The 26,641-nt window shown below is 37.7% G+C and overlaps 1 protein-coding gene across 2 annotated transcripts in view; it reads right to left on the reverse strand.

Moving 5' to 3' along the window:
* cntfr (ciliary neurotrophic factor receptor) overlaps window positions 1-26,641 on the reverse strand; it is a 233,937-nt gene that overhangs the window by 77,669 nt on the left and 129,627 nt on the right. For both annotated transcript variants that reach the window (XM_085359687.1, XM_085359688.1), the window contains one exon: window positions 25,168-25,401. In XM_085359687.1, the coding sequence (XP_085215813.1) occupies window positions 25,168-25,401 (234 nt within the window). The remainder of the gene's footprint in view (window positions 1-25,167; window positions 25,402-26,641) is intronic.

The following is a 26,641-nucleotide window of genomic DNA, read 5'->3' on the forward strand; positions in this document are numbered from 1 at the left end:
GTTAAAATGTATAGGGGTTTAGCGCAGTTTTTAAGCCAGCATGTTAAGATACTCTTTTATTTTCACTACACACAAAGCCAGGTATTTTAATTGTTGAATCAATATCTAGAACAAATCAAACAGCAACCACAACAGCTTTAAAATTACTTAATTAAATAACCAAAGAAACATAATGTGTCTAATTATCAGTTTTTCAGATAAGAAGTAAAAAAGAAACTAAAATATGCCCAAAAAATAACTTTAACGTCGACTTAAACAGTTTTCACCCACCATTAAACACATTTAAGACAACTCCCAGGTTTCTCTTTATTATGCTTCTGTTTTGTCATTAAAAAGAAAGAAATTCATAATTCAGCTGGCGTAAACTTATCTGAGGCTGTGTTATTTCAGGAATTCAAAGGATATGTTTTCAGCTTTGCTCATTATTTGGATATGGTGACAGTAAACAAAATACTGCGGCTCCATTTCAAGGTGTCTGAACCTTAATTACATTTTTAATAAACTCCTTGGCATGCAAGCATATGAATGTGTGTTTATGGAGGGGAATGGGGGGGGGGGGGGGGGGGGGGGGGGGGGGTGCACAAATTATACACTAGGAAAGGATTTTATGTGTGCTTCTCCTCTTTCACTGAAGGGCAATTTGTGGACACACAGGCACAGCAGCACAGATACTCAGATACAGTATGCACACACACGCACACACACACACACACACACACACACACACGGATGGCCAGATGCTACATGGGCCGTATCTGGTGAACTCTGAGACACGTTGATATTGAAGCTTCTAATGGCCATCATTAATCATATGATACTAAATCACATTAGAGATAGAGAGTGATGGGGAGAGGGGAAAGGAAATAAAATGGAGAGCATGATAGAAGACCGAAGTAAGAAATAGTGAAAATGAATCCAAGAAAACCAAGCTGAGTGAAAAAATGTGAAAGGGCAAGCAAATTTTTGTTAAATAAAATAAAGAAAATACGGGGATTATCAACTGATTATAATAACGCTAATACTACATGCAAGTTCAAATACATTCACTACTCCACTGTTTTTTGTTTTTTTTTGGCCTGTCCCGTTTGGCTCTTTTGCCATCAGAATTGTTGTCTAAAGGCAAAGAAAGATGCCCAACGGATTTACTTTACCAAACTGACCATCCCAGCCTTGCCATAATGGTCCATTTGATTCACCTTTTATTGTTTATTTTATTTTCACTTACTGAACATGGGACAGACTTGACTGGGGGAAAGAAGGGGAGAAAGAAAGAGGGAAAGAGAAACAGCTGAGAAGAGGGACGGGGGAGAAGGGCAAAAACCAAAAACCAACAGAATGAGCAGAAAAAGAAAAAAAAGAAGAAAAAAAGAAAAAAAAATGCATATATCAATCACCTGGATCACCTGCTGAGAAAGAAAAAAGAAAACAAGCAGAAGAGAACAAGAGTAATAGAATAAACAACATCACAATGATATATGGGAATATGACAGTAAATACTAAATATTAAACATTATTGTGCAGCACATAAGATCAACAGAACACAGTGTGCTTTGAGGTAGGAGCCAAAAAGGGTGTAGTTTGTGGGTGTGTACCCGTGTGTACACCTGTGAGCATGGACGCGCTTGTTTTTTGTTTTTTAAAAGGTTCCTTCATGTAATGATCTGCTAGAGGGTGTGGGGGGGCCACAGCCCCGTCCTCCAGGGCATGAAGCAGGTATGGAGGAGATCAAAACTCCAGACATCCAGAGGCCCTCAGAACACAAGAGACCAAGGAAGACCAACAGAGGGGCAGCCGCGCCACTGTCCCAGAAAGAGCTGAGGAGAGTCCCAGATGAGGGCTCACTCAGCAGCCGCGGAGCAGAAGCCAGGGGGAGTTGCAGTGACGCGCCCGTGAGCTCCGCCGGCAGCCAGCCGTGCCTGAGTGACCGAGCCCCAGGCCGAGAGGCCGGGGGCACCCCACCTCCGAAGTGGCCCGAGCAAGCCCCAGGCTCCAGGCCCCGATAAGCGGCCGCCAAGGAGTGAGCGGCCGCTGTTTAATTTATTTTTTTTCTTCCATTATATGATATAATAAAATATGTCTTTAATAATATATACTAAACCAGCTCAAGTCATATATAGACAACACTCCTCATGAAGATGGACAAGTTGCAACTCTCTGTCATTTACGTACATGGCTGGGCAATATGTATTTGAAAACAGTTTATTTTGGGGATCTAGAGTCCAGCTTTTTAAAGGGATTTCCTGTTTGAATTGGTAATTTTATCCTTACACAAAACAAAGACTTACTTGTGCCCCAATCCATGGTATGTTTTTGTCAAGTTGTATATTGCACTGATTTAGTTTTGTTTTTAAGGCCGCACAGTGTTTTGCTTCTTTTCACATGTCTTCGAGCTCTGGCACTGGTTGCTTTGTTTGAGATACTAAACTAAGCTACGGTTGTGTTTTCCAGAATTGCTGTTACAGTACTTTTCCTGTTATTGCTTGACATAGCTTGCTGCACATGTGACCTTTTCTTTAACACTTGTACATGAGACAAGTTGCTCTGTGGAATTAACTCTTCTGCCATAGCATTTTTAGCTCTGCTTTCAACCATGCTTGTAATGGCCAGAAGAGCTCTATACAGCACTGCATTTCGAATATTCTGATATGATCAGTACATCGTGCTTGTATCATGAACCAAACCAATTGCAGGCCTCGATGAAAGAACAGAAGAGTGGTTGGTGGTATGTGGCGAGACCCAAGGATGCGCCCATATCATTAGCTGTGCACATGTTTGAACACATCCCATTTCTAAACAACAACACTGACGCAAAACCCTTTAGCCTTGAACATGGCCCAAAAACCAAAACGCACACATCAGCAAGGCTGCCGTCAGAATGAGTAGCTTCACTGTGGGTGAGCCTGCAAGCACATCACATAACCACTGTGTATAGGGAAATGACGGGTTTTGATCTTGCCAGAGGAAATTCCCTGGTCAGATTATATACAGATCAATTTTCATGTGGGTTTAGAGGTAGTCAGACATTGCTATGCGTTAATCATTGCTCGCACCTAAATATGCTTATAACCACACATGAAGCACCGCGGATGTCAACACACACACATTTAGAAGATGCTATCATAGAGATTGCTTTACAAGAAATGTAACCCAGGGGCAATGTGGGAAAATTATTTTCCTTTTAAGACAAACACAAGGTTAGGTCCAGTGAGAAATGGGTGGTAAGGGTAGAGGAATGTGAGATGATTCTTCAAAAGCAACATTTTCAGTTCACAAGCAAAGACAGGCAGTGACTGTCAGTCTGACTGGAGCAAGAGGGCCGTTACCCCACTGTAGAGCACAAGCTGATAAGAGGCGTAGCAGTGACACAATCACTACAAGAAGGGAGATACAAGTCTACACAGACTGCACAAGAGAGCTGTGATACATTGCACTGGAAGATGCTAAAAAGCATGTTTGCATCATATCGCATTTTTAAATCTGATAAGAGATGGCCAATAACCTCTATAAACAGATACCTGCACATAAAAGTAATATAAATATGCACAGTCTGTGAGGAGATTTATACACCTCTGTAGTCTGTCACTCGTCCGAGTTCTACTTACTGATAATTTTTGGGCATACATTGCGTGCAGCGTTGATAGCAAATGATGAACTGGACTTGTCAAAATGCAGTGTTAAAATCCTAGGCTATTGCTCAAAGACTATTTTGATATTTATTTGTATTCATGGGTGGCAGCATAGCTTGCTGGGTTGAGCAAGTGACCCCTATGCTGCGAGGCTATTGCAGAGGTCCAGAGTTTTGTCCACCCTCAGTTGTTTCCTGCACGTCTTTCCGTTCTATCTCTCCTATCTTTCCTTTCTGGTGTAACCTCTGCCTACACCAAGGGCTTGGACAAATTGTCCACTGCATCCAAGGGTTGAGTCAACATACTAGCTAAGATATTGGCTGGACAGTTTCTTTCAAGTAAGGTAAGGTAGGCTGATAATATTACAAGCCTTTAATACTTTGATTTACGTTACAAATGTACTGTAAGAAAGTCTATTGTCTGTATGTCCAAGTGACCTGCAATCATAATAGAAAATAATATGGATTTTTCAAATACTATAAGGTTAATGATCAACCAAATTATCACTACAGTAAAACCCAGTCAGAATGCCTTGACAGCCTTAACCACTTTTAAAAAGAACTACAGCCATATTGAACAATTGCTGTCTTAATAGCTATTAAACCTATGATCAAATGAAAGATGACATCCTGCATCGTAGTATCCCGCTGCCTTCAGCGTGACACCAGTCAGTAATCAAATAAATTATGTCCAATTTAACCGTGAGGCTATTAATCCCCATTTAATTGCTTAGCTTTGCATCTTTATCCAGTTTCAGTGGCCTCTCAAAAACCCTGTCTGGAATCTCAAAAGCACAATCAATATTATATGAAAGCATCATTCTCACGTGTTTCACCAGATGTGCACATCGCCCTTGACATTGCTATAGGCCAAGCTGTGAATTGTAAAACAGGCAACACTCCACCTTGCTATATCCAAAAGATATCTGAAGATATGAAAAATTGTTGTCATGTAGAAGCCTTGAATGAATAATGCATTTTCTTTCCCCAAACTGCATTGGACAGCAGACATGGTCTCCATGAAATGTGTCCTGAGCATGGAAACGACTTAGACCGGTGAGATTGAATTTTGTAATGACACTAGAGGGCAGAACTAATAAGCTTTTCTAAAAGGGTATTTGATGCTTGAGGTGTTTGATGTTAGCCCGTCATTAACCTGGAGGTCACAGAACCAAGACAGTAAAGACACAGCAGGAATTGCCTGTTTCACTGTAATTTATCATCTCCAAAGTGGTGAAAGAAATAGTTATTTGAAAAAGAAAATCTCTAATATGCAGATAGATACATGAAAAGCTCATAAATTTGACAGTTAAAGTGATTATTAATTGCTAAATATATTTGATTACATCCATTTAAAAACAGTGCATGAAAAATGAGTATAGAATTATAATTACAGACCTTAATGTGACATGTATAATAAGTACCTTCTTATAAAATATGTCATTTTTAAGTGCTAGGTGATATTTGAGAAGTAACTATCTTCAAAGTAGGACTTTTTCATTGAGTTTTAAATGCATGATACACTCATCTGTGATTAGTTTTGATGTAACCACAAAACTGCAGTAAGATGTTTTTAGTGTGACGCACGCCCAAAAAAGCTTTTGTTGTCATTATATGTTGTGCCCATGCATACTGTGTGTGTCCAAGTGTACGCTGTGAGTCAGTGAGTGCCTATGTTTCCTGGCGAGTGTTAATAATTTATATTCACTACTCTCTGATGGTCATCATTAAGAAATGAGGCAATTACCCTCGGCTGCATGTGTAGCTGCATGCGAGATGTACATATGTGATTGTGTGTGTGTGTGTGTGTCTGTGCTTGCTTTGATGATTTTTTGTGAAAATCTAACATAATATATCTTAGCTGACTGTTGCGCGTGTGCTCTCTGAATCTCTTACAGAAAGTGTATGTTATTGCCAAGATCATTATCAACAGAGCGCAAAGATCGACGTAAAGAAAAGAAAAGATTGGAGGAGGAAGTGAAGTGTGTTTTGGCTTGTTAGATGAATGGCAAAACAGTTCACCTTTTGTTACCAGCACTTTATCATATTGCATTTTAGCAAATTTATTATTAGGACATGTGAGCACAGTATAAAAAGAAATACTCCTCTTAAAACGTGCACTTAGATAAAACATCTTCCAGAGATGTGACATGCATCAAATGGAAAATAAATATACTTGACAAAATTACATCTTCTGTGTGATTTTAAAATGCAAATTAAACTGGAATGAAAATTAAACATTCTTATTTGCTTAAATGTAATGTGTTAGGCTAATTTGTGTCATTTCTGTGATTTATACTCCTCATGAGCATGCTTACTTGTTGTTTCCATCTATCTGAGCATATTAAACCCCAGTCTCCTGTGCATATAAATCAAAAGGAAAACATCTGGAGATTGCTTCTTCTGTACTAAGAAAGTGAGCCTATAGTGAGTAAGGCTTTTATGTGACATATGTAATATTAATGTAGAACTGCCAGAAGATGAGCAGGCAATCATATACATCCAAATTACCAGTGCTTGTGCCGGTGGACCAAATTGTGTCTGTTTCTTTTACTTACGTGTCCTTTAGACCGAGGACACAATTACATTTTCATTGAAAGAATACCAACGTTTTATTGTTTCAACTCTTCTTTAAATCGTAGTTATTATGACAGCGGATAAAGAATGACCTTTGCCATCAATGAATGTCATCGTCTTTGCCGATAAGTCAATGACAGCTCATGAGGTTCCTGGTATAATCATGGTGAATCCTTATTAACTTTTACATGATGGCTCTTCTCCAGTCAGACTGGCAGACACTTATTTGTTCACATAAATTATAAGAAGACTTTACGTGCAAATATTAACATGTATTGCATTTATGTTAACAAAATGCAACTTGTAAGACATGGCTACGTGTCAGGCTCAATAACTGACATTTAAAGGATACTATAACACTAGTCTCCTGTCAATCACAGTATGCTTATTGATTGGACATGATCTCGTTCGCCTTTTTGGACAAAAACTGCAATCGGTCCAAAACTAAAAGATCTCATATAATCTCTGCTTCAGAATAGTAAGTCAAACATATTTTCAAGTTGTTCTTCCCACTAAAAAACTCTAAAAACATTTTTTCCATTATTCATTTATTTTTCTCATTTGATTCTTTCCTTCAACACATTTGGCATTTGAATCATGCTCCAATAATGAGTTGCATGCCCAGTGCAACAGTGCAGTGTTATCATTAATTCTGTCTTCATTTCCCAAAAGCATTTTCATGCTGTCCACTATCTCTCTTTTCATTGTAAGTCCGTATTATAAAATACCATTGGGAAAATCTGCCTAAAGCAAAAGTGAATCAGGTTAATTATTTCTTAATAAGATAAGATAAGATAAGATAAGATAGAACTTTATTAATCCCTCGGGTGGGTTCCTCTGGGAAATTCGATTTCCAAAAAAGCACAGCACCGACAGAAGTTACAGAGTTATACACACACACATATATATATATATATACATATATACACACACACACACACACACACACACATATATATAAATACAGAGACAATATAAATAAAATATACGAAGGGGATAAATAGAATAAATAGGAATAAAAATAAAAATACAAGTGAATTGCACATTTCAAGTATTGAGTCTAATGAGCTTTAGAAAGATAATACAAGAGGACTGCAGAGCCAAGCTTGAGTTTTTCAATTTATTATTTTAGCTAAAACAAAAAATTGCATTTCATTGTGATTTTGATGATGAGACAGATGAGTGGGGCAGATGCCAAACAAGAGAGAAGGAAAGAAAATGTAAATATGTTTACAGATAAAAGAGGAAGAGGGGACCCTTATAATCATTTATTAATAGCCTCGGGCCAACAAATCCAATTTGTATTTCAAATCTAATACTGAATGTCCATGTCGCAGTTTGCAAATGACCAGAGTGAATTTACACAGAGTAAACAACTGCTGCCATTATGGCGCTGGCTGTCAAAGAAACAACTGAGGCATGGACATGCTGAGTAAGAGCACATTTTCTATCAGCAGCATCCTATTAGTGTGGACATTCAATCCAGTCATTCTTTCTTTCTTTCTTCTAAAAAATAATAATTTACAGCAAAACATTATATTAAATATAGTGTAAAAGTATATTCTGGTCAAAGATTCGAAAATAACTAGCTCAGACTGTCAGTTACATGTCAGACACAGAGGCAAATTGAACAAAACTGACAGAAAGGACTGACAGACAGGCTTGGAGAAAGGAAAGAGGATGAAGAAAGGGAGAAGGAAACGACGTACCGAAAGCAGAGGAGGGTGAAAAAGAAATGAGAAAGCAGACTGAGCGTTGCGATCCAAGCAGACTCACTAGACTGTATACTGCTTTGATGATTTCATCTTTCTCTCTGATTAGCACACAATAAGATTCCCCTCCAGAGATGCTGAAAGAAATGTGAAATGATTTCTTTTCTCTTCTGAGTTTTCTCAGCTTGCTGTCTCGCACAGTAACAGTCCAACATGGGCACTTGCAAACACACATCTGCTAGCTGAAACAAGAACACTTCTGCATGCTTCAGAGGTATACACAATGGTTTATTATTGTGTTTTAAAAACATATTGAAAAACATTGTTTATGGATTTGCAATTCATCTCTTAAGCTGTTTATTCAAACAATCTTATAAATCTTTATAAAATAAAATACAATATTCCTTTGAAGAATGTGCAGCTTTATTCAAAGCAGAACAATATCTAAGCCAGGAAGTATTTGATGTTATATTTTTTGTCTCAGTACAGATTTTTTTTAAATTATTATTATGTATACTTGCAAACTTTAGGCCATGCACACATACATGAATCAAGCCTAATAAACTGAAGTGAAGATGAAAACTAGTTTGGGTGAAAAAGCCAATTCCACATGCTTGCTCTTCTTATATATTTTTTAATATATAAAATTGACTATTCGTATTTATAAATGTAGTTGCCAAAAATTGTGTGTAAAATATTTAACATGGTCTCTTAATCATGCTATAATTGTCTTTGGTCACATTTAATAGTAAGGCGATGCTTTGTTGTGACTACTAACTCTTCTTTTCACCTGTAAAGCTCTGTACTTAAATAGTTGTTTGTTTTCTTTCCTTCCTTATTTTTAATCCTTGATTTATTTAATTTATTTAATTAAATTGTAATTGTAATTATTAAATGTTTATTTAATAGCAGAACTGAGATCACAAAATTAAACACAGTTCCTTTTCTCCACTGAGTTTTCTCGATTTTACTTCGATTTTTACTTCTAGTGCAACGGCACTCTTTCCTGTAGATTTCATTGCAATGGCAAATAAATTGAACTATAAACAGTGAGTGTATATGCAATTAAAAAAAACAACCCAAAAAACAAAAAACAAACCAAAAAAACCAGTGTGTGTGTGTGTGTTTCAGTTTCAGTGGAATAGAGATGCAGCTACTTTCATAACTTTAACTAGTGACAAAGTCTTTGGGAAAACCCTGACAGTGGCATGCTTGTGCAATTAACTGAATCTGACATGTCATAATACTTCTTGTAAGATATTTACATGATTGTTCACAGAGGGATAGAAGAAGGTCAAGTACTGTTTGATAGCTTTTTGACGTTGTTTCATGTTCTAGAAAACACACTAAGAGCTGAGATGATCCACGGTAAATGAAATCAGTTTTACTGTGAAGGAATAATTTTCACATTCAAAGACGAAGATAAATGAATGTATAAATAATCAAATGTTTTGCATTTCCTGAAGTGCTGAATCAATCGCAGCTACAAAAACTACTTCAAAATGGTTGGGCTGACACTTCCTCAAACTACAAATGATAATTAGGCTTGTGATGATTGTGTGAATGTGTTTGCATCTTCTTCTGTAACAGTATAAAACAAAACCCGCACAAATAACTGAGCTTTCATTGGTCACACACAAGTGCTGCTGATACACACAGCACAGATCCAGCCCACATTCTTGTCCGGCCAAGACCAACATTTCTGTGTTTTTCCACAATAAGAGTGGTTCATTCGACACAGGAGCTATGTTTGTGTGAGAGTCCTTTCATCTGCCCACTGCAACATGTGGTGGTGTATTTGTGTGGCTGAATATCCAGAAGGTGCTTGTTTATCTTAAACAAAAGTAGACTTCCCGTACCCATTTCTGTAAATCTCAGATCTCAATTTCTTTCATGAAAATTTTCAAGTAGGTGCATTTATTGATATTAGTATTGTAATAGCCACCCCCCAAAAAGTAATTACTTCAACCACACTGTTGCGTTCTGTGAGTATATCTGTCCTTGGGGACTGTCCCATTTAGCCACAGTCCAGGCGCACAGCTTCTTGGTCCCCAGGGATTGGGCCAACAAGCTGGGGTAATTGAAACGTTTCCAAGAAGACAGCAATGCTGAACCAGCTATTATGCTAGAACTTAAATTCTTAGAGAGCACAATATCACTTAGGTATATGAAAAAAATACAGATGATAAGACAGTTCTTGCCTATAATGTTACCATGACCACTATAGCTGACCTATAACAAATTATAGCAACAACTCTTGCTGTAGTTGAACAAAAGCTGAACAAAACACTGGTTTGTTAGTTTGGGGTTATTTATTTATTTATTTTTACAAATTTTGTCCCTTTTTAACAATAGACAACAAAGAATAGACAGTTAGGAAAACAAGCAAAGAGAGAAAAAAAGATTTCCAACAAGTAATTGGAGAGTGAAGGACACAATCCCTTGGTATGTGCTTCAACCCTTTGGAGGTGGGGCAACCACATAACAGCACATGTTAATGGGTGAGACCTCTGCTCAGTTCACATTTTAACCATACACAGTGTTAAAATGTGATTCAAAATCAAATTTTGGTAGGTAGAACTGGTCATCTGCTAACTGGAAGGTTGGTTGTTAACTGGCTACTCTAGCCTGCATGCCAAAGTATCTCTTAGACACTGAACAAGTTGGAGTCTTAATGTTAGATAGAAAGCACTTAGATGCAGGAAAAAAGTATTTCTTTTAATGGGTGAATGTTATAGACAACATTATGTATAAAGTGGTTTGAGTGCTCCAGTACAGTCCATTTATCACCTGGCTAATCATATATCATATAGCTGATTTACAGAGGTATTTACAAAAAAGTTGGAATGCCATAAATATATGTATTAAAATAAACAAGCAAACGGCTTAAGTTTATGAATTTTCTGCATTCGTTTTCTTCTTTTTTGCTGGCTAAGTAAAATCAATAGCACATTTGCAATCTTTCTCAAAAATACATTGACTTGAACATACTCACTGACACACCATTAACTGTTTGTTGAAGTCTTAAATTCCTACTGAAGCAGGTGCAGCAGAATACAAGTTAAATGCTAACAGTCTGCCTTTACATCAGCACGACTTTACAGTTTTTCTCGATTGCTTAAACACTATAACCAGGCCTCTAAACTAAAATTTCAAAACCGTAACGCTATTGTTCAAAAAGCTCACCCATTTCCCTGAACTATAAACACTATTCCCTGCTTTGACACATGACTCAAATTTGGTGAACTGTTACTGCAAAACTCTACACACAAATCCCTACATTTTACAGTGCTTACACCATGTAGTCATTTAGAAAGCACTAGCATGCAATAATGTTAACTTAAGTCAGCATAGCTTGAGCTCAATTAGCACACAATTAACCAGGTGGAAACACTAGGAGTCAAAATTTAGCACACACCAATCAGAACCTGCGATGGATAGATAAAAGGGCCAAAGTCAGTTCATTCAGGTTTGAAACAATGGATCCAAAGAGATGCAAAGGAAGAGGACGTGGTGGAGAAAGAGGACATGGTGAAAGAGGAGGACGTGGTGGAAGAGGAGGAGGAGGTGGTCTAGGACAACAGGGAGGAGGGAGAGGTGGAGGAGGACGTGGTGAAGGAGGTGGAGAACGACGGCGACAAGGAAGGGGAAGAGCAAGGGCAACAAGACAGTCAGTCTCGGATGAAATTCGAGCCACTTTAGTTGACCATGTCCTTGTCCATGGGATGACTATGAGGGAGGCTGGGCAACGAGTACAACCAAATTTGAGTCGCTTCACTGTTGCCTCCATCATCAGAACCTTCAGGGAGGAAAACAGGTAGGTGTACTTGCAGTAAGACTGCTTTGTACAGTAACTTGTAAGTTACTGAACTTATGTGTCTTGAGTTTCAGTATGTTTCCATTATTTGCCTGTAAAATGAATGTGTGACAGTTACAGTAATGAGTGCTTCTATTTTTGTAGGACACAGAGACGACCACCTGGTGGAGGCAGGTTAAGGCTTTTGTCGGAGGAGCAAGAGAGGGAACTTGTAAACATGGTAATTGCAAATAATGTAATCCGCCTGCAAGAGATTCAAAGGAGAGTGATTGAGGATGATCATCTTTTTCGAGACATAAATGCCATCAGCCTCTCCACAATTGACCGCATCCTCCGAAAGAATCAATTCCGGATGAAACAGGCATACCGAGTCCCTTTCGAACGAAACTCTGACAGAGTGAAAAACCAACGTGTGGAATATGTTCAGGTATGAGTTTTGATACTGTATAAAGTATTGTGTACCATCACAGCATGGCAGTTTATGCTGCCATTTCAGCACTCTTGAACTGTGGTTCAGGGTACCGATTGACTCTACTGTGTTATGTGTTTTGCAGAGAATCTTTGACATTGAAGGACGGCCTGTTCCCCATGAAATAATCTTTGTGGATGAGGCAGGTTTTAACCTGACCAAAAGAAGGAAAAGGGGGAGGAACATAATTGGCCATCGGGCTATTGTAAATGTCCCTGATCAGCGTGGGGGGAATGTCACTATGTGCGCAGCCATCAGCCAACAAGGGGTACTCCACCGCCATGCCGTACTAGGACCCTATAACACTATGCTTCTCCTTGCTTTTCTTGAAGGTTTAAGACAACATATGTTCCAGCTGGACTACAGGGAACCAGCACAGCCAGAGCAGCCTCACTACGTTGTTGTGTGGGATAACGTCAGCTTCCATCGCGCTGCTCTGGTTCGTGACTGGTTTACCAATAACCCAAGGTTTTCTAATATCTTTCTGCCTGCATACTCTCCCTTTCTAAACTCGATAGAGGAGTTATTTTCGGCATGGCGGTGGAAAGTGACCGAGAACCTTATGTCCATGTTCACCTCCTTCAGGCCATGGAAGAGGCCTGCCTAGACATATCAAGTTTTTCCTTATGCTACCTTAATTCTTGCATGCCAGGGGTGGATCAGGCATGCAAGAGGATTTTACCCCCGCTGCCTGGCTGGGGCCAATATAGCCTGTGATGTGGATGAGATTCTCTGGCCTGACCCAGACCAAAGACAAGATGCTGAGGTGGGATAATGTTTCTGGTGTGTGTTGTACTGTATAGTACATGAATGACAATGTGCCACTGTACATACATTGGTTGCGTCTTTTGTGTTTATCATGTGACAAGGGTTTTGAAGGGGAGAACCATAAGCAACCTATTTGTTTTGGAACTATTGTTTTGAATTAATTGTACCAGTGTGCAAAACTCTGTTGTAGTGTGTGTGTTTTTGAGGGCTTGTGTTTGATGTCTGTGGGCAAAGTTTGGTTTTTCAGCAGGAGTGAATAGTTTTGGGTGTAGAGCTTCATTTTGACCTGGAAATAGGATGTTTGGGAAATTGAGTGAGATGTTATGGATTTGTGTTTACTGTTGTGAGGATATGAGGCGTAGTTTCAGGAAATGTGTTTTAGCAATCGAGAAAAACTGTAATAAGTCAGTCAATGTGTGAAACGATCTCCTTGGGAAGAGCAGATTAGTTTGCTGCATCAAACGTAAACGGCCCAAATAGACTAAATGGAGGAGTCACTTTTATCCTGAAGCAGAAAATTATGTTAGGTACTAGTTCATTACACACGCATATAAAGATACATGCAGAAGAGAAGAAAGAAAATACCAGGAGACCATACATAAATGGATTTGTCTACACAAATACATTCTACATGCACCATGAGCACATGTAAAAGACATCTATACAAAGACATGTAAATCAATGTACTCTATCTATCCATCCATCTAGCTAGCTAGCTATCTATATTTCAAAGAGATTTGAGAATGGCTTGCAACATTGCTCAAAATGACTTTTAATATCTGTATTATTAAATTTAATATGATTTTGGTGCACGAATGAGTATCTTTTCTGTGTCCGCCTATGCAGACATCAGTTGAGTTGATTAAGCAGCCCTTCAAGATGGCCCAGGACACATTAGCGTACACACAACCATGGAAATGTGACCCTATGCATCTCAAGCTACATTCAGATATGTTCTGAGCAATTGGGTTTCAATGTGTCCCCAATACATATTGAGGTATAGGAGAGAGTACAAAGGGGGGGGGGGGGGGTATACTGCTGAAACCTTCTATCCCCATTTATTTTCTATGCATCCATGTGACATGTGTGACTATTGTTTAAAAACTGAAAGCTTAGGGAAATCTTTGTAACAGTTAACAGTTTCTTTTTCTTTGACCAAAAGTTCTATTTTCAGGTGGATTAGACTGAACTTGTGTGACATGCCTGGCTGAAAGGGTCAGCAGAAGGAGGACAGTGTTACCTTTCAAAACATTTGACATTTGAAAATCTTTGCAGACACAGACACAGGCACACGCACACACACACACACACACACACACACACACACACACACACACACACACACTCATATACACATACACACAAGAATGGCCATTGAGCATATTTTCATGGATATCTGACCATTCCTCAGTTGCTTGACGTCAGTGGAGCAAACTATTCAACCTCACTGATGGACATTGAGCCAGGGGGAATAGTTTCTGGTCACAGGCACTCCTTCCTACTGATTCTCGCTTTCTCTTTTGCCTTCACACACACACACGCACACATGTACACGCGAGCACACAAACACACGAGATCATAAAAGGGCCAAGACAGCCCAGACTTTTCTATTTTACTGGACAATAGCATGAACAGGGATTTTGCTTCTTAGCAGACACACAAAAACACATTGTGACAGCCAGTGACAAATTATTATGAAGCATGCAAAAAGGCACCCATAGACAGCAGTAGCTACATTCAACACACACACACGCACACACACACGGTCACATAGCAAAGACATTTGTGCTTTATTGCATGTCAACTGTAGGAAAGCGGAGCAAACAGAGAAGACACGATAATAATACATTGCATCACTTGGTTTATTCCACTACCTCTGGATGGGTAATTACAGCGAGAAAGGGAGATTAGAGTTAGGAAAGGCAAACAGAGTGACACAGGGAGAGAGAGAAAGGGAGGGAACACAATGGATTTTGGCTTGCTTCAATTAATCCTTTTTATCAGAAGTTTGATCAAAATCTAACAGAACCAAAAATTAATGGACTGGCTCCTACAAAGATTAGTAATTTAAAAAAAAAATCAAGGCTCTGAAGGAGAGACAGAAAGAAAAAGACAAAGGAGGGCAAGATTAAATTGGGGGAAGAGGAGGACAGGAGTAAAGGGAAGAAATGAGAAAGAGTATGAGAAAGAGTCAGTGAAGGGACAAGTTAACTCTGACTGTGTAGATGGAGGAAGTGATGAAAAATCAAAATTTAATCATAAGAATATATCCATCAATCCATTTCAAGATTGACCAGAGAATGTTGGAGAAGGTGTGAGGCTGGCAAAAGGGGGAGAAAAAAACGTTTAGGGCAGGCATGGCAGCACCAATAGCACACTGCCAATTACCCGATATACTTCATGGTGTTTTTTCATGCAGAGCATGCAAGTGGAACGAAGCTGGAGCATTGGAAATTTAATAGGGCCAAGGAGCAGAATTTTAGGAGACTAGAAGTGATGCTCTATTTGCTATGCTACCAGAAGCAAAACAATGAGTCTCATGTTTGTGAAACGGATGTAGGACTCTTACAACCATGCTCTTGGCTGAGCATTGTTGTTCGTGACAAAACTCACTTGTATACTTGTAACACCAAATTTGCCATTTCTAAAGGCACTGATCTTGTAATTTTAGTTGCATTTCTGTGAAGAATCAACACTAACTTTCTCACATCTCATTTCAATAAAATGCTTTGCTGAGAAACCTGTAAGTATTCAGGTGGATGTCACTTTACATTAAACGCTTTGGCAGACCAAGCAGATCCAAAATGCCAAAGAAGTTCCGATGCAATCACCCAGACGACCAAAATAATACGGTGCTCTGACAACTCAGAGGTATTTTAAGGACATTACTGTGAATGTCCTTAAAATACCTCACTATTTGTAACAAACCCCAGTGCTAATTAAGCCCATCAGGCAGCCAGATTTCTAAATACCAGTCTTCACTTAGGGAGAAAAAATTTATACAGATTCAAATTCAGTAGTACTAAGATATTGTGGGCTGTAGATACACATGTATACTGACTAATGTACTACATACTATACACTTCTTCTGGTCTTAATAGTAAACATTAAGATGGGAAAAAGTGTGAGAAAAGTGTGAGACTTTTAGTAAAAAGTTATACAGACTGAAACGCATGGACAAAGATGAAAAGGAAAAGACAAAGCAATAGGTGAAATGGGACAGACTAGGCGCGGTGTAAGAGGATTAGTGAGAGAAAGAGAAAGACAAGAATGAGATAAAAAAAAAAAACAGGATTGGGGCAAAATGTTAAGATATGAGGAAGAAAAAAAATTGCTTCATGGGTGAACCGTGAATGGCCACAACCGTGGAGGTGGGATATTAAAATATTATGCCAATATTATGTCTACAATGATGTGTATTTGTCTACATGTACTCTTTTCTACTCTAACTTCAGAAAACATTATCCTCAGTCTGACACAGACTAAATGTAAGGCATCTCCGAAAACGTTAGAGCACTTATGGAAATATGTGATGTCTTGATGAATCGAGCAGGTATTCGAAGTTTACACATGACCATTCTCGCATGAAAATATCTTAAAAGTTTATTTTGTGACCCAGAAAGAGTAATATTTCAAACTCCGCCACTCTGTGTTCCTCCGCCACTGCCTCGTTTGAGTTTTGGATGAAATGGATTCTGGGATATTGCATTTCGTCATTTCAAGCTGATTGGAGACCAGAACAGCCAATCAGATATCTTTGCATCCAAGTCTGTGATTGGCTGGTTTTGTGGCACAAATATAAAGGCGTACAGAAAGAGTTGAACACGCACGAGCAACACATTGCGAGCGAGCGCAAATACAAAAACTGAGCGAGAGGGGCTGCTATTGAGTGTGTGTGTGTGGATAATAGCAAACACTGAAATACATTTTTTTGCACACAGCAATGAATTTTGTTCACTCAAATTTTAGTTTTCTTCGCTCAAAATAAATTTCTCCTCAAAATGCAACACTTGCACCTGCAAACTTTTTTTTACTTGCGCTCAAATTTTTTTTACGTGCCCTCAGAATAGTGGCACAAACATGACGCCGTAGATAACTTGCTGAAGAACTGGAGTTTCTTCTCCCCCCTCCAGGCTGTCAGACACTTGATAGTGACCTGCGCGTGCTTCTCAGCCAATTACAGCGGTACAGACACCCAGCCTTCCGTTTCCATTAAACTCCTTCATTCACTTACATTATTCTCTTGCATACATATATTTTCTTCAGACATGTATGCATTCTCTTCTTACATACATATATTATTTGTGAGATTAAATGCATATTGAATGCATGTAAATGAGCGCAACATGTAGGAATGCATAAATGAAAATGCATGTATGTTAGAGTGAAAATTTGTAAATATGTACATTAAAATACATGTATAAGAGAGCACAATATTGCAATGTGTGTTAAATATGTGTAAACATGAGAATAAAAATATCTAAACATAAAAATTTTAATAAAACTATGTGAGACTGAAAATATATGTGTGTGAAAGAAGAATGTAGTGTGTGTGAGAGTGAAAGAATGCACACACTATTTCATACACATACATGTATTCACTTCCATTTGACTTCTTAAGCCAGGGCCATTTTCCCATTTGTTATGGTTTTCTGCTACAATAAACTGATGGGAATTACTGTTGTCCTGCAAGTAGAGCAAAAAATGGTGCAGGGAGAAATTTGCGATGTAGAGCAGAACAACAGAGGACAAACTGGAGTAAAAAGACAGAAAGAAGACAATGATGGTCACGATTAATATTGTAAGGGAGGTAACTAAGATGTGGATAAATAACTCTTATCTGTATGATTATCTCATTAAGCCTCTCCTAGCGTGTGCTTTTGTTTTTCACTGTTTCCTAAAGGAAAGAGTTGTTTTTACTCCAGGAGTCAGAGATCAGCTACAACACTAATCCTGCAGCAGAAATTATTGGATTTACTCAAAACACTTGGTGGCACTGCAGACTTTGGTCAGATCTCTGTACTAAAACTTTTTCCCATACTTTATAAATAAAATAATGTTGTGAAGACAGGATAACTCTTTTCTTCATAAGTAATTTTTTTTATTCTATTGATAAATATCTAACATTTCACGCAATATAGGAACTTATACTATACAATTGACTACACTACAAAAAAAAATCAAACCAAGCAATCTGATTTACATATGAATCAGATTATGCTATTTCTTTGAACATGTATTTAAACTGACTGCCTTAAAAGTACTAATTTTACTCTGTTTTGACAGACTGTGGCAACTGGTCTTGTAGATTTTTTTTTTAAAAATGACATGAGAGAGCATGCGCTTTTGCTAGACTATTGAATTAAATTCTAAGCTTGTGTGAATCCTCAATGATTCCATTGACTATGATTGACTGGATACTGGGACACGCAAGGAGAGTAATTAAAAAGGAAGAAAAGTAGTTCTTGCAGTGCCCTTACATGTGGGGGCAACTTCCTGGTTAAACAGGAAGTCTCAGAGGAGCTTTATGGGTTCACCCTCCTCTGTAGCGATCTGTCTGCAAGGAGACAAGACAATTCCATTACCCAGCAATGTAGCACAGGTCCCTTGAGTGCGTGTGTGTGTATGTGTGTGTGTGTGTGGGGGGGGGGTTACGCACCAAAACAAGCTACCCAGGGAAAGGAATAAGACATCAATTCATGGTGTGTCTGTGTGTGTTTGTGTAGAAATAAGTTGCCTGAGGATGGAGATGCACATGACTCTAACGACAGAAATCACACCTTCTTGTATTAGGAGGTTGAAAACACTCAGTGTGTGGTATGGCATTTCATTGGTCACATTTTGTGCTATACATTATCTTATTTATTCAAAAAGTGTCATCTAAAAGTGTCATGTGAGCTTAATTAAACTCATATTAAATATACTAAAGTTATACTCTTTGGATGGGACAACAACAAGAGCTACAGTAAACAGCTATAAGTAAATATCATTTTAGTTGTTATATCTATTTGCATCTACAAATACAAGTACTGCATCTACTAAAAAAAAAAGACACACCAATAGTATGGAATGGTACTGTGTCCTGCTGCCTAATTCAAATGGTGATTTACACACCCCTTATTGATCAAGGATAGACTGGACTTGGAATTAAGAAGCAGGGAAAGAATGACTGCATATTTTGTTCCATTTCTGGTCTTCCAAGTATGGTTTTTGAGCACTAACCACACTCACACAGCAACATGCACATGGGTTAAACAAATCAACTCGATACTCCAACACTAGTGGTTAAGACTTCGGTTGCAATTTGTAGCATTAAGAAAAAAAAAGCAACTGTTTACATAATGTCATTGCTATGATCTGAGAGCAGCTCAAACTGGATTTGTTTACGAGAATGGGTGCCAAACCTAGATCCCTCTTTTTTTGTGTGATGATTTGTGGTATAAATTCATTACTATACAGACACAATTCTTGCTTGCAAGATGAATGCTTTTCTTCATTGTACATGTTTAAAATGTTGTCATTACAGTAATGGAAGCGGAGGAGTGGTTGCGGGCAGGGGCTGGTTTTGTATCGTCTCAGCTGGCATTCTGAGTGGCATACCGGCTGAGTAGCTGAATTATGGGCTCTAAAAACAGGGAGTCAATAGCAACAATGCTTTTAGACACTCATGCGTGTGTTGCATGTTCTTAAGGTGATAATCATTATCATTTCAAAGTTGTGAGAAAAGTTACCTCTAAATGGAAGGAAAGAAGAAGTGGTCCATCTCAGTTTTCAAACTGGGGTTTCTGACTGTCAGTCTCTTAAATGCCCATCATTCAGAATTTATTCATTGCCACTGCATTTGGTGAAGAGGTGGTTTACATTCGTCGGATGATTTTTTTTCGGTGAACTTTTTCTGGTAATAATAATAATTTTTTAAAAAAAACTCAAAACTTTGATTACATTCGCAAATTATATATGTTTTACACTGTATATTTAACCCTCTGTATCCCATAACAACCTCTTTTTTATGTTTACTCCCAAGTCACCTCAAGTGCTTCTGTTCATCTGTAGCATCTGAGTCTATGAAACTTTGTGAAAGAAGTCTGACATTGATCGACGAGTCTGTGAAGTGTTGAGGATATCCCAAACTTTTTTGTCAGTAAGGTTGGTTGTTTTTACAAGACTTAGCTGTTGTCAATAACACTTTATCTGAAATAAAACTAGCATCATCAGACTCTCACAGTATGACTTTCTAAACACTTGAGTCTAACTTTATCTTAAAACAATTTGTTGTTGTTTTAGCTGACTAGTTGTTAGCTGGGCACAGATGGAAGATTTACATGTGTAATCCTGCTGGCAATAGATAATTTCAATAATATAAGGAATAAATAAGCAGATTTCTGTAAATTCTTTAAGCTTTTTTTTTTTTTTTGCTAAATATGAGTGTTTACAATATTCACCAGTTTCTCCCTTTTCTTCAAAATTGTCAAGAACATTTTAGTAGAATTCTGTTGGAGTGTGGAGGGTTAAATAAAACCTTTTTTCCTCAGGTACTCATGTTTCCTACAAAATAAGCCTCAGTAATTAACCGTCACACTATACATTAAGTACTGCAATTGAACAGATGAGTTTATCTAGTTGTTACACCTGAACTAAGTCAATACAAACATTTTTCAAAGAGTTATCATCATGTAGTAGAGCTTTCAGTGAAATTGACTTGTATGCTATCATATGTAAAATGTTTCCCTAAAGAAAAGGTCCTTCCGTACTTTCCTCCATCTCCCTGATAATTTTAACCATGGAACATCCTTTTGCAGAAGATGTAAACTTTAAGTTATTTCTTTGTGATATAACCAAGTTGCACATAGACTATGTATAAAACTTGCATAAAGTGCAGCTGGTTCTCACTAGCAGTATAATGCAGCTGACAGGTGAGTGGCTGGATATATGATGCTATGCTGTTAATGCTGTGTTTGCTGGGAGGCTTAATAACTGGTTGGGTGCAGCTCATCTTGCTATACTATAAATTGTTTAGCTGACGGTCATTGAAAAACAGCAATACATACAAGAATGGACAAAGCCAGAGAAGAGGAGGACAGCAATAACTTCACTGTTGTGACAGCAAAGGATGCACTATCCCACAAGCGCTTCAGTGTTTTATGACCGCTTGCTAATTAAATTATAATGAAATTTTACTGGGTGTACTCTTTCATTTTCTATTGTATTTTTTAAACCATATGTCACTTTTTATTTTACCAGCTTTATGTTACCCCCTTTACCAGTTAACATCACGTCTTATTCTGAAGATACAGTCTAAAGACGTCACTGAGTACTTGGGTGCTGAAGTTTCCTTGTGTGTCTCTCTGTTTATGCATGTGGATGAGGAGATGGACAGTTTTTAAAACAAAGTAACAGAGAGAATGTAAACTAACAGTTATATACAGTGGTGAAATAATACAAATGGGAAAAGAAACAGACATCAAAGCAGCACTATATTTCCACATGAAACTCAACACAAACAAGTGCTGTCTCCTTGTGCTAACATTATGTTGACACAGTCCATAAATTCGGTGTGAAGGTGGACCAAGCGCGCATACACACATAGCATAACACTAGTGTTCCTAATGCAAACCAGTGTAAACACAAAGCCAAGCGATGCTGCCTAACACAAATGAAAAAGCCGGCGTAGATAGATGGATGCTAGAAAGAGTGGGAAAATAAGGACGTCATACAAGGTTGCTTTACACACGCACACATACGTATGAAGAATAACGAAAGGCAAGATAAGAAAGATGAGAGATAATCAAAAAAGTTTGAGAGACAAAGAGTGAAGGAGAAAAACTAAAAAGCATAAACAGATGGCTCTGTGCTATTCTCCTGATAACACTTCTATCTGTGTGAAACATAACAAGCCCCCAGTGTAAGTAATAAACGCTGCATAAAATCAAACTACCATCATGATGGTAATCAGAACAAGTGTAGCCTGTCATGATGTCATTATCACTGTAGCTGCACAACACTTAAAGTTTTGTAGGTGGCAGTTAACATAATGAAAAAAAATGTAGCCAGAAAACAAAGTCGCAGTCATAACAGACAATAAAACACAGACAGAAGAGATTTAGCAATGCGGAGTTACAGTTGCTGCCACCCCAACGTATCTTGAACGTGTCATAAAATCACAGACTGTTATTGAGACAGTTAGATTCAGTGCTAAAAGTAGGTTAGCAAAGTAGGATCTGACCCTTGATGAATGAATAAAATAAAACTCTGTTTGTCTCTCACACACAAAGTGTCATTTTGATAGCAGAAAAGCAGCACCAGTCTTTCACATGTGTTTGTACACAGATACTGTTTCCATCTGTCCGTCTAAGGCTCTCTCTCTCTCTGTTTTATACATACCTAAACATACACACATATCCTGGCCTGTTTGTGAATTGCATCATTCCCCCCGCTGACATAATTTGCCATAACATAAAAGTCATTAAATCAGTATTACTTCAGCATTGTGTAATTCATCACTGCTGATATGATTAACCAAACTGTCATGCGCTCATATAGTCTCATTCATCAAACATTTGCTTGGAAATGTAACATTTAACATCAGCACTGGGATAAAATCTTGATGGGTTGTGTGTTTGGCCTCTATTGGTTCTGTTGACAAGTGGATGGAATCATACTGGCATGGTTTACTGTTTAGCTAAAGGGGACGTGAGCTGACCGCTTTTTTAAAAATATCTTTAACCGTTGAGTGTTTATTTATTTTATTTGTTTGTTTTTTTGGATCGGTTATTTGTATGCATGATTCACGAAAGACATTTTAACATTTCACCTGGCACAAATGAGATAAATGAACCGGTCGACCTGTCTTTCAATTTGCTTTTCTCAAAAATAGAGTTGTGGTGGACTCAATAACACAAGAGTGTCAGAAAGATGAACGCTGTATGGGCTATTCCCCCCCTTGGAGTGATGAATCATGTGCTGTGTATCAAAATTTGCCACCGTTCTGAAGTAGCCTACTGTGACTGATGCCAAGAAGATATTTAATTTCACTCTCTAGCCTTCTTGCAGCTAAAGTGTGATTTCTGTAAAAAATGTAATTTAAAATGTTGTCTATTCCTTTTACTACTAACAGACTGAAAAGGAGGGAAGACAGAGTGATCATTTTCATGTGAACAAACACTGCCCAGCAGAGATAATGTCCCTGCTTTTTATTTTATTTTAACTACAGTAAGTAGATAATAATTCACTGTTGACTGAACATTGTTTTTATTCGATCTGTCATTTAAGATTGACATTCAATCTGTCATGAGGCAGAACTGCAGTGACAGATGAATTCAAAAATAACAGCCAAGCTAATGGATGGAGGATGATAAATATAATAACTGTGAATAAGTTATGTGATATATTATAAATAAGGCAGAACGCTAATCTGCTGGTTAGAGAAATCGCTTGTCATTAAAATCATTATTAACATTTATAAACATTCAAATATTTGGACATCCTGTAAGCTATACCAGTATACCACACAAAAAGCATGTACTAAGATTAACGTTTAACTTAAATAGAGACCAACTAATGAAATTACTTCTGGGGTTCTTCTTTTCATTGTCATATAAACTGTTCAGCTTAGTCAATAAAGCAATTTATAACAAAGGCAATTTCATTCAAGTCATCGTCTTGCCATTTACCACTCCATCCAACACACTTATTATGCAAAGAATAAGTGCATAAAACTTTCACCATGAAAATAATGGATTTAAAATGAGGCCAATGCCAACTCACAAACCCTCATGGCAGTCCATTAAAAGTGACATCATTTACTTTTCGTATGATTATTACGATTATGCACACCATAACAGGAAATAGACCAAATATAATTTTAACAGCTATTCATAAGAACTGGTCAGCTGGCAGCAGATCTACTGTAAAGATTGTTATCACAACAATTCAAGTTTTATATTGGCATTTAAAATTTGAATGAAACAGCCCCTCAAACATTACAGCGTACTATTAAAATTGTCATTTAGCTGAAGTGCTCACTTTGCACGGAACAAAAAGAATCTGGAAATTTGGTAGCCAGCTGTATGTTGACCCTCACAGTCGTTAATACAAAGTCATAACAGTCATAACATCCTGTGACTAGTCAACAGAATGGATTCAGCTTCTTAAGTAATATTCCTCAGTCTTTAGACACAGTTGATTGCAGGGATGGTCGCAGGTTTTATAAGCTCTGACCATCCCGCACTCAAAGCTTATTTCAAAAGGGCCTCTACTGTGATTCCACTAATACTGGAATGATATCACAAATGATATCACAAGCATCGACTGTGACTATCTTTCAGTCTAAGCTGATCACATATTTAGACCTTTTTTTGTCAAGCTTTGGAAGCAGCTGAAATTGGAATTGTGGTTGGAGGGTTAGGGTTGTTGTTGGTTTGAATGTATGTAGCAGATTTTTTATTTGCACTGATTATCATTATTATTATTAGTAGTAATAGTAGTAATGTAATGCAAAGTCATTTGGTTTTAAATGTGTTAAAGACATAAAATGTACTTGTTTCTTCATTATTTGATGCTCTATATTGAAAGAATGGTATCATACATTTAGTTATAAATTCTTAATGGAACAACAAAACTCTGGCAAATTTCCATGGAGACATAAAATATAAGCATTAATGACAGCTAGTGCTAATAAGGTTAAGCTAATTGACATAATTCAGTTTGTTAAGAGACAGCCCTCAACAACGATAAAAATAGTAACAGACTCACCGTGTGTTAAAGAAGTTTATATTTTAGGATTCATCACAATTCTCATTTATGTGTACATTTTACCATCTTGTTACTTTACTTTCTTGAGTAATTTTACATTACACAGAAAGCTACTTAAACATAGCTGAAATAAGACTAAGCAGGGCATCTATAGCCATTATTTTTATCACATTTGTATCAGATTACTTTTGAAATTATCAGCAGTGTCATACTTGTTTCTATGTTGTTGGGGTTTTTTTTCTTTTTGTTTTTTGTTGACATCCCAATGGCATCAAGAGTAGCTTATTTTATTTTACTACTTTCTAATTTTATTCACCTTTTGTCTTTCCATCTTATGTCTGCAATCACTCACTTTCCCTTCGGGATGATTAAAAATGTGTCATGTCTCATCCTTAACACTTAGAGGGCAAATGCGCCCGTCCTATTGGAAGTAAGCTACTGTACTTACTTCCAATTTGGAGAAAGATGGCTTCATGTTTGTCATCATCTTGCTTCTGAAAACAAGTGTAGAGTCCAGTATGGTTCAGGGACACGTTAGTCAGGATCAGTCTGGGGCCTTCTAGACTGTGCTGGGCCTTCACATATGTCCCATTCATCTTCCATGATACTGATGCATCATTGTCCAGGGAGCCACACTGCATGGTGACATCACTGCCTATTCGTCCATACTGGATCCTATCAGCTAAAAAGAGAGAGAGACAATGATTAAGTGCTGGGGATAGCAACAGTTAATAACCACTAAAATATCTGTGCAGTGTAATTACTGCCCTGTGTGCATGTTGGCCCTTGGCAACTGAACACAGACTTCCAATTCAGGATTCAACACACTTCCAATTAATCTATTCTTATTCTTTTGTTATTTTTTCTGTGTGTGTGTTTCTGGACACTAATTCTCTCTCTAAATCGCTTTCATATATGTTTATTTGTGTACACAAAAAATATATTTTCTACTTTATGGAACAAAGTTTAAAATTTTGGCAGTAACATGAATCATTTTGCTGCTCACGTCAGAAACCTTAAGGGACAGATTTTCACAACTCAGTTGCATTATGATTTTAAAATGTTCCAGTTAGGTATTAAACACTACCTAGTTAGGGTTGGAAAAAGATGGTTTGGGCAAAAATATAACAGTTGCTATTTCACAGCTCAATTTCCTGTTTGGCAGACTGACACATCCCCGCAGAAAGCTCTTGACAACATTTAAAAAAAACAAAAAACAAGCGCGTCCATGCTCACAGGTGTACACACGGGTGATCACACCCACAAACTACACCCTTTTTGGCTCCTACCTCAAAGCACACTGTGTTCTGTTGATCTTATGTGCTGCACAATAATGTTTAATATTTGGTATTTACTGTCATATTCCCATATATCATTGTGATGTTGTTTATTCTATTACTCTTGTTCTCTTCTGCTTGTTTTCTTTTTCTTTCTCAACAGGTGATCCAGGTGATCGATATATGCATTTTCTTTTTCTTTTTTTTTTCTGCCCATTCTGTTGGTTTTTGTCTTTTGCCCTTCTCCCCCGTCCCTCTTCTCAGCTGTTTCTCTTTCCCTCTTTCTTTCTCCCCTTCTTTCCTCCAGTCAAGTCAGCAAGTGAAAATAAAATAAACAATAAAAGGCAAATCAAATGGACCATTATGGCAAGGCTGGGATGGTCAACTTGGTAAAGTGAATCCGTTGGGCATCTTTCTTTGCCTTTAGACAATAATTCTGATGGCAAAAGAGCCAAACGGGACAGGAAAGAAACAAACAAAAAAAAAGCGTGTAAAAAAAAAAAAAAAAAAAGACAACATTTCTGCTACAGACAAACAATACATTGTGATTTATAATTGAAATATATTTCAAAAATGTGGGGACTGACAAATAAAACCCCAAAACAAATCATGTCCATAAACACAAACAACTTTCTCTGACTATTT

The sequence above is a fragment of the Diplotaxodon limnothrissa genome, linkage group LG7 (assembly GCF_057381915.1).
Source record: "Diplotaxodon limnothrissa isolate DT_005_m linkage group LG7, D_limnothrissa_male_GT1.1, whole genome shotgun sequence".
Lineage (NCBI taxonomy): Eukaryota > Metazoa > Chordata > Actinopteri > Cichliformes > Cichlidae > Diplotaxodon > Diplotaxodon limnothrissa.